We start from the raw sequence: 13,284 nt of genomic DNA on the forward strand, positions 1-13,284 counted from the left end.
GAAACATCACAGTTTTTTTAAAACAAAACAATCAAAACTGAAGTAATTTCAATGGGAAAAAATCATTTTTATTTATAAGATGACAATCTGTAAGATAAAAATTAAAAAATAGAAATCTTATTATTTGCAGAATTACGAATTTAATTCATAATAGGTGATCAAAGAATTTTAACATATAGTTATTTTAAGAGTTTTCAGTTCATTAAAATCTTTATAATATATTAATATTTAATCGCAATAAATTATTTCGATGTTTAGGTCATGCTATGTAAGCTTTATATTTTTTTATTTAATTCATATTATATTATAGTAATTTGTTTAGAATCAAACTTTAAATGATCTAGCCCATGTCTAATTAGTAATTGGTATAAGTATGTTTAGTATGCCAGAACTAGCAATGTCACTATTAATCATTTTTCATCCAAAGTTGTATTATTGTTCCTAAACTTGATAACATTAACTGCAGGTTATTATAAATTAATAATACAAGTAATACAACTTATAAGTTATAAGCATATTCTTTTTATAATTTATGAGGCTTAATAATTACAACACCTGTACAAATACATACAATTATATTATATTACATTATATTATTTTTCATAAATAGATTTTATATTATAGCCATCAACAACATATAAATACAATAACCTGTAGAAATAAGTTAGTTTTATAATTTTAGGATACTCAATAGTCAATACTCATATATAATATTGCTATGAAATTAATACTGTTATTACATTTTCAAGCTTCTCAATCATTAAAATACTCTAATAGTAGAATCACATTTATTGTATATTTATACTTATATTTTTAATTATATAGGCATATTTCGGTTAGGATATTTGTGGTATACAAGTAATATTAGTGTATACCATTGTCCATTACTGTCCATCGGTAGGTACAATAAATATTAAATAATATACTTGATTCAGTATAAAATAAAATTTTAGTTAATAGAAATTTCAATGATTATATTTTATATAAATTAATTTTATATTTATAAGCTTTATAAATAAATAAGCATAATAAATAAATAAGTATAATAATATAAAAAATAAAAACATTATTGATAACCGACACAATATTTAAAAATAATTACTTATTTCAAATTTTTTTCGTAGAGTTCTTACTTACATACTTACCATAGATTATATAAAATACTTAAAAAATAAATATTACTGCAGTAATAGTTATTATTAATTATTATATATACTACATCTTAAAATCTTGTATAGATTTTCTACATAATAATACTGATTTGCAACTTTAAGTAGGTAACAGTAAGTATTATATTTTAAAAATATTTATCTTGTGTAATTACTTAAATAAATTTCTATAATTTTCGACATATTTTTTTTTTAATCAAAATTTTACTTCTGCTCTTTTGGTACTTAATTATTTAATATTTATTTAAAATATGTTGAAAATTATGGATTTACATTTCTTTAAATCATTTCTAAAATGAAATCAATAATTAATAACATGTATTTATGTATTAGATACTGGATGTTCCAAGCTTTAACAAAGATGTGTTTTAAATTTTTTTTTAATTATTTTTTTTTTTGTAGTGAACAATTTCAATCTTCTTCATAAGTAGTTTCTGGTAAGTGATTGAATCTAATCGGTACTTTTAAAAATATTTTGTAATTTTTTATAATCTGGAAAAAATTTGAAAAATTGTAAAGTATTTTGTCTTTGCTAAAAATAGTTTTTCGTCGAAAACAATTTAATTTAAATTTAACGCGTCCATTACAATATTTAGCATTTACTAATAACAAGTTATTATAAATAATGAAATAACTAATGAAAGATGATAAACGAATGCAAATTTGTGAGATTTTATCAAACAGTACCACTACTTCTACAGTAGTTAATACCTATATCCAGTGGCGAAGCTTAAGTTTTTAGTTGGGGAGACATTGAATAAAATTACACTAATACGCTTGGATTCCTCCCTTTTTATTTTGCCAGCTTGTTAATACATTTTTTTCGTATGAGTAATTAATAATTCCATAGTTCAAAATGATATAAATTAAATCATCAGCCATGAGGACAAACTAAAATACAAAAACAACAATATTAAGAAACACGTATGTTGTAGGTACCTATTGGCTATCGATGGCGATGTCGATAATTGAAGGAATCTTAATAGGGAGACGTGCCTTATAGCGAAGATAGTATACCCCACTTACATTAAAATCCCCCCTGTACCCGCGCGCCCATAATTGGGTCTCTTTGATATAATAATATAATATTTGGAATGACCCGCACGGCCGTATCGCGCGCATCTAATTTATTTTAATAATTATTAAAGACTTTAACTGTACAACGAAAAACCAATTTTAACAAATATTAAAACATATATCATTTTTATAATATGACGTTAACATTTGTAAATATTTTATTAAACAAAATTATTTGTCCTGTGTTCTAATTTCTTAGTGGGTAGACGTTGTCTCATTGTCTCCTATGACGCTTCGCCACTGCCTATACCTACCTAATCTAATTAACGTTTTGAATTTAATTCTATAATTTAATTTGCATCTCTATGCAACTACACCGCTGGTACAAGTATAAAAGTAGGTATTTTATGAAAATGTACATTCGAAACTTACTGACCTACTGATAATGCAGCAGACTCGCTGAAAACGTTTCTAAGTCAGTCGCGCTTCTCCGAGTTGGCTCAACAAGGAAACCTTGTAGAAAGAAAATGTAAAAACGTTATGGAAACATTGTAGAAATTTATTGTGTAATTTACTAACCGCGACAGATTAGAATACTTGTAACAGGAACGTATGCAGTTTTTGTGATAGGTATAACATTGAACGGATGACTACTGACTAACTACCGACATACTGCCGCCCGCTGAACCCCCGAGAGTATTGGCTGTATAGTCCATGCGACCCTGGTACCGCGGACTCCGTAACGTATAACCCAGCAAACATAATTTGACCACGGACCGAAAAGCAATTTTCGTACTGTGACGTTTCAACGTAAACGACAAACGTGCTCGTATTTTTAAATTTTAAACAGACGAGATAGCCCGGTTACATGGTTTAGAAAAGTAATTGAATAATTGAATAATATTCAATCGAAATAATTATAACATAATATTATTTATAACTATATAAATTAAAAATAATATATTTAGTATGATTAGTTAACAAATCACATTTTTAGTATAGTCGAGAAACCGGAGAAAAAAATACCAATACCGGCAATACCAATGGTATGTGATATGATTTTATAATTTGTAATTGTGTATATTTTAAGTGAAGTGGTTTTAATTTAAAGCGGTATTGATGTGTGATTTTAACTGAACGTCGGAAAACTAATTTTAAAAGTAAGAAAAATTCTCCGTTTCTTCGATGTTCAACCTTGAGAATAAGCTGAATCTAATTTGTATTTTAGGTGATCAAAAGTAGAAAATTACCAATAACATAAAACAGTTACGAAAAGCTGGGAATTCAAAAGTACTAGTTATTATAAAATCGAATTTGTTTCATTGCTGTAAAAAAATGTATTGTTCAAAATTCAAAAATACATAACCGTAGACTAAAAATGTTAACAAAATTTTCATATTGTTATATTTCTTATTCAAAATAAGGTTTTCAAAATATTTTGGCTTTTTTTGACCGATAGTCATTTGATATTTTCGACGTTATAACTTTTTCAGTTCTTATTTTATTTCTATATACTTGATACAATTTTTATTTGTTAGTAAAAATCTTATAAATATATTGTAGTTAAAATGTATTTTTTTTCTATTTTAAGAGTTTATAGTCTTGAAAATGTAGGCTTATCATAACTAGATTTGTCATACCTTTTTTCATTATAATTAAAAAATATTATTAATTATTAGTGTAATGTCAAGTATATTTTAAATGAACAATTGAAATTAAAATTTTTTTGACAAATTAGATTAGATAGGTACTCAAACGTGTAACAACGAAATTTTGTTATTATTAAAAAAATATTAATTGCAGTAACTCATACCATTTTACTATATGTTAGTATTGACTTAGACAACACACCAAATATGAAATAAAAATTTAATAATTTTGTAATTATTATTATATTGTTTGGTTTTTATTTGGTTTAAATATAACTAATACGTCATGTAACCTGTATCAGCTACCGTATTACTAGAAAATTATTATATAAATTAAGTAACAACAGTAATTTTCTAACAAACTTCCAGTAATTAAACATGGGTTGTAAGGTTTGTTCTTTTTCTTAATTTTACTTTCACGTATTAAACGTAATTTAATATTTAAAAAATTTTAGATCAAACTCAGAATCAATAAGGTTGTAGTTGGATTAAGATGGTTGTAAACTATGTTTAAAATGTGAATTATAAAAAGGTGTGTAGTGGGTATCGTTCTGCTATACATTAGGTGTCTAGTGGGTCACGGCAACGGATGTGATAAATTTGAATTTAATGATATGTCATTCAGTCATTGTACACGAAAAACGATTCTGAGCAGGGACGCTCTGCAGCTTTCGTATCATCTTACCGTAAAATAATGTGAATAGGTTCATAGTATAAATATAGATAATATCTTTAAACGATTTGCATATTTTGATAATGTTATTGTGTATTAAATTTATATAATAGACGTACAAGTTTTAAGTCCTAACGAATGTTTAAATTAGCGTTTGTCATTCTTGACCTATATATTATTATGCTCTTCAAATATTGAAATATTTCATACTTGAATAAAATGCTTTTGAATTATAATAATATAATAGTATCGCTATTCATTGTTAAAGTACGTAATTTCATCTAAATTTGTTTTACAAAAATACAATAAAAAAATAATAATCATGAAAATAAGTAAATAAATGTTATACAATTTTTATTACAAAATAAATTATATAGTTTGTAAATTTTTGTGATTTTGATGAATTACGCAATGACGACGCAGCGGTATGTCATCCTGGTAGCTAAGGATGAGTATATGGACAGAAAACAACTAACTTTTTCAATGCATCAAGATAGTACATAAAGTTAAAAATTAAAAATCACTATACGTAATGATGTGAGGCGGGAATGTTTAATGCCAAATGTTATAGATATAATATTTAAACGTTTAAATGCGTATAGAATAATATGTATTTAATGTATTAATATTATTAACTAAGTATGTATTATTTTTTATTTACCTCCACTTTGGCGTACAAGTTAAAATTAAAATCGTGTGAATTGAATCGATTTTATAATAAATATTAAATCGTGCCCATACTATTGTTATAATTATTTAATTTAAAAATCTTGCTAAGTCTATAATCACTAGTCAGTATAGTCGTCAAGACGTGTACTTACCTCGTTGTTGAATATTATGTCACTATTGTAACTTTAAGTCTATAAATGTCCATTAAGAATATAAGATATGTTCAATTCGAATTGATTGCATGAGAAAAACAATTTTGAGCTGTCTCGCTTTTATTTCTATCATTTATTTCCGGGGATATTTTAAAAAATTCATTAATTTGTATGTTTAATTACTTTTATTGTCATAATTGAATAGGTATAATAAGAAATAATATTTCGTATTATAAAAATTAAAATTAAAACTCGCACAATTGCACTACTGCGTGAGCTGGAAACTCGCCGATTACAATATTTTGTCGCGCGACGTCTCGCAACGTAGTACGATCTGCATTTTTCGTAGAATCGTAGAAAATCGTAGAAATAACGCACATCGCGCACTGCGTTTAACTTTGACTCGCAACGTTGCGCAGTGTATCGCAACACGAAGACAATTTTGCACTACCAAAGACCTCTGTAATAGTTTGTCCGTTTCTTGACTTCTTGAGCGTTTTTTCGTAACGCCCATAGATTTTAGTCGTATTTTATGTGTCTCGAACTCGCACGAAACGGATGTAGAAAATAATCGTGTCTTATTTTAAACCATCGCAATCATATCGCGTATACGAACATTCGCTACGCGTGAAAACACATTTATCATTAATCATATTATTATATCTGCTATGATGGCTTTCATGCCAATGACGATAAACAACAATATTTATCACGTGAAATTAACGAGTAACAGCGTCCATCGCCAGCATATTCCAGAATCGACTTGAAAACCGGAAGCTATTCTTTGATAATATAATTAAATATGTAGGTGAATCGGATGACGTAGATATGCCAAGACATTCTTTAATATGTAAACATAAGCTAAAATATTCGGAAATATTTTTATTTCTATTAAATGATAATAAATTTAAGTAATAAGCGTTAAAAATTAAAAATTGTATTTTATTCGTGCTCAAAAATAAGTAAATAAATAAAGTAGAACAAGTTTAAATAAACAAAACATTTTTTATGTAAAAAAAAAAAAAAATGACGTGTATAATTTATAGTGTTTACTGGTTTTTGTCGATGTATCAGACATTGGTCTTTGCGCCTGTTTCATAGAAAACCGACGTTTTTGTCCGTTAATTTTTGCTACTGAATCGTTTATAATACAAATTTTATAGTAATACACTGCACAATGGTGTAACTACGACTGCCTTAGGAAACATTGTCTTCATTTCGTATTTTCGTCTTCCGTCGTTTTTAACGTGAACAAAAAACCCGCCAAAATTTCAAACGATGTCGGTGAGTAATGGTGATAGCACAACACGATAGCGACGACGTTTCGTGGAAGAAAAATGGCGCCTGTACGCGACGTGATGTCGTGACTACGACGTTCGACCGCCAACGCAGATCGTGATTATTATCACTAAAACTTCAAACTGTTAAACTGTACGAACGTTACGTTTTTCTGATAAGTTATAATTTTGAACATAGGTATTTCACAAGATGCTGTTTAATTAAAGCGATAACGTAGGTAATTACTCATAACTGTTAAATCTCGTTTTTTGTTTATTCGCTACACGTTTTAAGAAACTAGGTCATTGATGTTTTACCGCATCGTCATCGATAATTGTCAACTTTCGAGACGTGAAGTGGTTCAGTCGAAATCCTTTTTTTATTTTTACAATAGTGCGAACAGTAACGGTTTCGTGATCTTCGATTCCAATCAGTAAGACTATCATAAGCCCTATCGCGTTTCGGTTAAAGTAGTACATATTTTACGGACATCTTTGTTGATACGACTGCGTTGACCATGGCAACCTGTGATGTATGCGTTCACTTGTCCGACATCATGACACCACTGTCATTTTCCAGCTTAATAACAACGCTAATAAAATATTTGGTCTATGAAAAGCAACTGATTCCTTATCCTTACGATCGTCTGAAGTTATACGTGCAAAAATACAAAGAACTCAACTTTGAGGTAAGTTGTATGCAACAATATTGTGTTGCTGTGACTGCTATCAATAATTACAATGTCCAATCCAATACGGCTTACAGGGGGTTAAATAATTGAGTTGCTCGTTTTTGTTTGTTAAAACAGGAAAATAGTCGCTGTAATCAAAAAAGTAAATACAGAATGGAGTCTGAGAAATATTATAAAAAAGTTTCAGATGCGGTACAAAGTCTTGAAACTGTTTTCCAGGTAATCATCACTATTTACTATATTTTATATACTTATAGTCTGCACTTTAAATGATGATAAACAATCTTTTACCTTCGGTTGATTTTATTCCGATTACTTTATTTACTAAATATATTAATGCAAAACTTGGTTAAGTTGTTTAATATTTATTAATTTTTCAGTGCATTGAAAATGAATTTCTTAGTCATGTCGAAAATCATATAGAATCAGTTGTAATATTAATTGGATCAAGTGTACTTAATCCTTTGACTGTATTTAATATAAATGTACCGGAATTAAGTTATTCACACTGTGAAAAACAACATTCTTCTAGGCAACACATAGATAATGTATTTAGGTGAGTGTTTATTATTTATACATTATATTATTATTATTTATTATGCGTATTGTTAATAAAATGTATGGACATTTTAAGATCAAACTGAATAAAAGGTATATTAAAAATTGACAATCATATTAGGTATAAAAATAATTAATAACACTGGGATTGACTTCAGTGATGGGCATAATCGAATGATTAGCAATCGAGAAAGTCTCTCAAAAAATAACTTGAAATCAAAATTATTTATTCATTTCATCATTTGATAAAAATAATTGAGATAATCAAAAAAATTACCTACTCAAATATAATTATAGACTAATAGACTATTATAGTAAATAAATAATTTAATTTTACTTTTTTATTTGTCGGTGTACTCGTAATATTATTAAATTATTATTATACACATGATACTTATTGGGATTTTTTTATTTGTTTTAGTTATAATTCATATTATTTTATATTTTTATATGGGTACCTATATAATTTATCAATGGTATTTTTATAGAAATTTGTTAGATAATTAGTTATTTTTGAAATAAACTTAACAATCCCAATGCAGTAAATTAATTTATATTATTCAAGTCTGGTTTAAGATTGGGAGTATAGAGATATGTTAAAGGCTTGTAGAGTCATTTGTTTAAAATTGAAATGGCAATTTGTACGTTTTATAGTCAGTACAATCTGTTAATATTTTCTTTAAAATAAACACATGTGATCACATAGTCATAGGCGTAACTTGGATTCTTTTCACGTGAGGGCAAAATAATTTTTGCGAATCTACACATTTTTATAATCTTATTTAAATTTAATATTTATAATAAAACTATTTTATCATTTACAACCATTTTTCATTTACCTAATTTTATGAAACCTTTTTTTTTATGTACTATAAATTTTATACTAAACAATAATAAAATTGCTATTTTTTTTTTTAAACCATAATTAATATTTATAATTATATGAAAATTACAAAGAAACTTTATAGAAAATAACTTTTTTTAAACGTAAGAATATTGTAAAATAATTAATAATAATAATAATAGTATCAATAAACAAATTTGAAGCTAAAATTATTTTAGTTGCAATCATCTTCCTTGAATTGTTGATTGTGCATAGAATTGGTCAATAATTATATCAAAATCCAACCAAATCCTTTAGCCTTTCTTGGCCAATACTATTTCGAGTATAAGTTTTAAGATTGTGTAACGACGAAAATTAATACTCTGATAAAGCCATACTCATAGAAATTGATAAAAAAAATTTGAATAGTTTATGTATATATAAGTTATAGAAATGATACAGAAATTTTAAATGATTATGTCACATTACTACGGCCTTAGAATTTATGCCACAAAAGAAATATTAATGTACTATTATATTTAGCCGTATATGTGTAACAAATAAACATAATACTAGGTACGAGTGTGTTACGTGCCTCAGAACAGTCTGCAATTAACTAATAGCTATACTATAGTTCAAGTTACGCCTATGCACATAGTAATTTTTTGGAATTGCATTTTTGAATAATGTAATTTAATTTGTATATATAAAAAAAAACTTTATAAAAGTACATTTTATATAAAAAAAAAATGTTTTATAAGTTTATTTATCTGATATCTGACACAGGTTTAAAAAACTTGGTATTTACATAATTATAAACAAATGTTTTTAAACTTAAATCCAAGTTAATTTTTTGTCATTCTTAAACAATATAATGTTTTTCAAATTGAATTACTTGAAAATGTTATATAAATAGTCTCGTAGATTTGAAAATTGTTGATTATATGTAGGCTTTTAAATTTGTAATGTCTTTGTCTTAATTAATTCTGATATGGTTTAATTATTTCTTAAAAGTGATAAATATTATTAAGTTTTATTTATGGCTTTATGCTAATACATATAATACATAAACAAGGATAAAAATAAGACTGTATTTTTTTCTTCCATTGATTGAGGCCCAAAACCAAGTATTGGCCCCTGAAATACCTGAGCCCCAAAAAGTAGAGTAACCATACAATTTGTTCACAAAAAGATTGCTATTTTTTTTTAGTATCATATTATCCTATTATCAAAACAAATTTCAAACAAATACTTATTGTTCCATTTTTAGAAAATAATTAGCTTATTCGTGTTATCTTCATATTTATATATATATATATGCAATATTGTACTAGCTATACATGAAAATGAAACAATAATTTTTCAGTTTTATATTGAATTATTCAATCCAAAGTTAATACCTACCTATTTATAATTTTATAAACAATAGTAAGTCATTATATATTGAGTGTCTAGGGCTGACAAATAATTCACAGCTACAAGCATGACATTTTTTGTATTGCACAGTAAAATTATATATAAGCCCACGTGATCATTGCCTTTTTTAACAAAATACCTTAACTAATAGGTAAAAATATGTATACAAACATAAAAATGATTAAACAATTGGAGGCATATTTTTAGTGTTAATTCAAAGTTGTTTGTTCTATATTTTGTTCATATAATAATCTTACCTTGTGGTCTTAATCCAGGCTTGATATCGAACAATTACAGTAGAACCTCGATTAACCGTCTTTCTCGGTTAACTGTCAGGCCACACTTGCACGAACTACTTATGCGTTGCAGTAAATAATAATATATATAATCCGAAACTTTCCGGCAATATCAACTAGATACGCGATAGGTACATATGTATATATATATATTTTATGGGTGAGATAAAAACAGTTAATTGCGATAGTGATCGCATTTTGTTTTTGAAAAGTCAGTTATATATTACACGTGTGTTCGTTCGCTTAACCGTTCACGTTTTTAGTCTCTTTGTGTGCAAATATTTTAATTATATCATAATTACTAAAAAACAATAATAAATAATATGTATGTATGTTTAAAAAAAAATGTTGTTGCTCGCTTAACCGTCTTTTCAATTATCCGTCAAAGCTCTGGTCCGAGCCTGACAGTTAATCGAGGTTCTACTGTATGATTATGTAACAGATTTCATTGTAAATGCATATTTTTATAGGAATGAGATATTTTTAATCTGATTAAAAATGTGTATGATTTTTGTCATTTAGATTATTCTAATTAAAATGTTCAATTTTTTTTATATAATTGGGTATTATAGAATATAGATAATTTATTTTTACATATTTAAAAAATATTTTAGCAATTTTTGATTTATTTTGATGTTTTTGTCAAATTTTTAACAATGACACATGCATTTTATGTTATTTAAATGGCTATTAATTTGATGGACAATTTTTAATTTGAAAAATAATTTAACTTTCATTGCTGTAAATTTTGTCTTTTTTATTTGTACTATAAGACCTATGGAACTTTAGAGTTCAAAATATGCTTTTGTCAAATGATCCTATGTATTGTTGAATAGATAATCACAAAATCACATCATAGGAAATGTAGTTAAAGAAAAATTTGTATAGGTTGTATCCTGATAAAATTATGTATTAAAAATATAAAATAAATCCAACAGAATGATTGTACATTGGCGATGTAGCTAATATGAAGTATGCCCCCATTTGATGTGGAATGTTCGTTCAGTCAATACAAAAATACGTTGCGACCAAATCGTCACTACTTACAATTTTTAAATCTTAGAGAATATGAAAATTCACAAAATTTTAAGAATTACATTTTAAAGCAATTAATTCAAATTTTTTTGAAAAGCTATATTTATATATATCATCTTTTTTACAAATGTCAATACAAATAAGTACATATTTCGGTTTTTTTATCACATTAAAATCCATTCATTAATAATAATATATAAATAATAATTTGGCAATAAAACATTAAATCTCTGATACCTGTGTATAATTGTTGTCACAGTTTCTTAGTTTTATTATTTCATATTAATTTAAAAATTAAAGATTTCTTATGGATCTGTTTATTATTTATATATGTGTATTTTATTTATTTTTTTAAGGAACATATTGAATAATGACAAGTTCAATGATATATTAACATCAAATATAATGGTTGAAACAAACTTGTATGTGATGTTCAAAGTAAAGAAAGGTGGAAAAATGGCTACTAATTGGTGTGTGCCCAAGGAGCAGTTTCGTAGTTTCCGAGGGAAGCAAGTAGTCCTGAGATTTGACCAACCACAAAATGAGATCAATTCGAAGAAATATGAAACATGTTGCATCAAAGATTGTTTGAATTTTGAAGTATTTGTTGATTTTGACAATCAGGAGACAAGTGTACAAACATTACAAACATTAAATAATACATTCACAAATAGTGTTGTTGATTGGTATTTAGGAAAACATCATATTACCGGATTTAAAAATTATAAATACAATGGAATTCCTATATCAGATACTTGGTTGAATCCAACTATCATTGATCGTTTGATATCATAACCTAATCCATGGTTTAAGGATAGGAATTTTTTAGACAATTTTATTTTTACATAATTATATACTTAAATTTGTCATGTATGAATTTTGATATTGGTTTAATTATTGAGTTTTTTTTTTTTGTATGTATTGTTTGTTTTTGTAAATTCAATTTATAAACAACTCATGTATTAAAGTATGTAATTATTGAAAACTTATAAACATATTTTTTCTTACCAATACAAAAATTATTGACAAAAATAAAAATAATCCAAGATAAGTATCATTGTTAACAAATGTATATACCAATTAACAATATTTTAATTTTTCTTTTCAATATATTGCATTATTTATTTATTGTTTATTTTTTTTTATAATATTTTTAATAAAATACTTGCCGACTACTTTTGTTTATAAATTAATAATTCAAACTATTTGTTTTTAAAACAGATTGAAATTGTATACTTAAATTGTAAGACTTGTGTAATATTTAATTCATCAAAAATAAAATTATGTCCATGTTACATCAGTTTCTGACATTTGTTTATTTTGCGAGTGGTAAACTGAGTCCCAAATAATTGGATGGAGATAGGGGCTAGGTAAATTGAGTCCGCAAAACTTTAACGTGCTAGATAAACTGAGTCCCAAGTAATAATATTTTTCTAAAGAATAATTTATAAATAACGATGTTGTACCTACTTAAAAATAAAAAGTCTACATTTAATGAGTACTGTATAGTGACTATAGTCACCAATTAGTCATAATCAATTACCGATTTGCTTACTTAAATACATTCAAATAGATATATATATATATATATAAAAATATTTCAAGATTTGAATTCGTTAAGAATCCATCGAATAAATTTTTACCATGTAACAATAAATAGTAATGAATAAAAAAAAAAATTGACTTGAATTTGAATATTATATATTTAATTAATTGTGATTTTTATGTACAATGTAGTGAATTATATTAGATATCAAAAGCAAAAAAAGCACATTTTTAACCATGCCAGTTATGTTAATATAACAGATAATACTAAGCCTATAAAAGTGAGAAGGAAAATGTGCTGTTTTGGAAACTA

The 13,284-nt window shown here is 26.0% G+C and overlaps 1 protein-coding gene across 1 annotated transcript; it reads left to right on the top strand.

Annotated features, from left to right (window-relative positions):
* The first annotated feature begins 6,760 nt into the window (after positions 1–6,760).
* Positions 6,761–12,355, top strand: LOC113556763 (MAD2L1-binding protein-like). The gene is made up of 4 exons (XM_026961895.2): positions 6,761–7,295; positions 7,416–7,517; positions 7,679–7,854; positions 11,783–12,355. The coding sequence occupies exons 1-4, from the start codon at positions 7,125–7,127 to the stop codon at positions 12,219–12,221; spliced, it is 888 nt and encodes a 295-aa protein (XP_026817696.1). The 5' UTR covers positions 6,761–7,124; the 3' UTR covers positions 12,222–12,355.
* The last annotated feature ends 929 nt before the right edge of the window (positions 12,356–13,284 follow it).

This window comes from Rhopalosiphum maidis, chromosome 3 (assembly GCF_003676215.2).
Source record: "Rhopalosiphum maidis isolate BTI-1 chromosome 3, ASM367621v3, whole genome shotgun sequence".
Lineage (NCBI taxonomy): Eukaryota > Metazoa > Arthropoda > Insecta > Hemiptera > Aphididae > Rhopalosiphum > Rhopalosiphum maidis.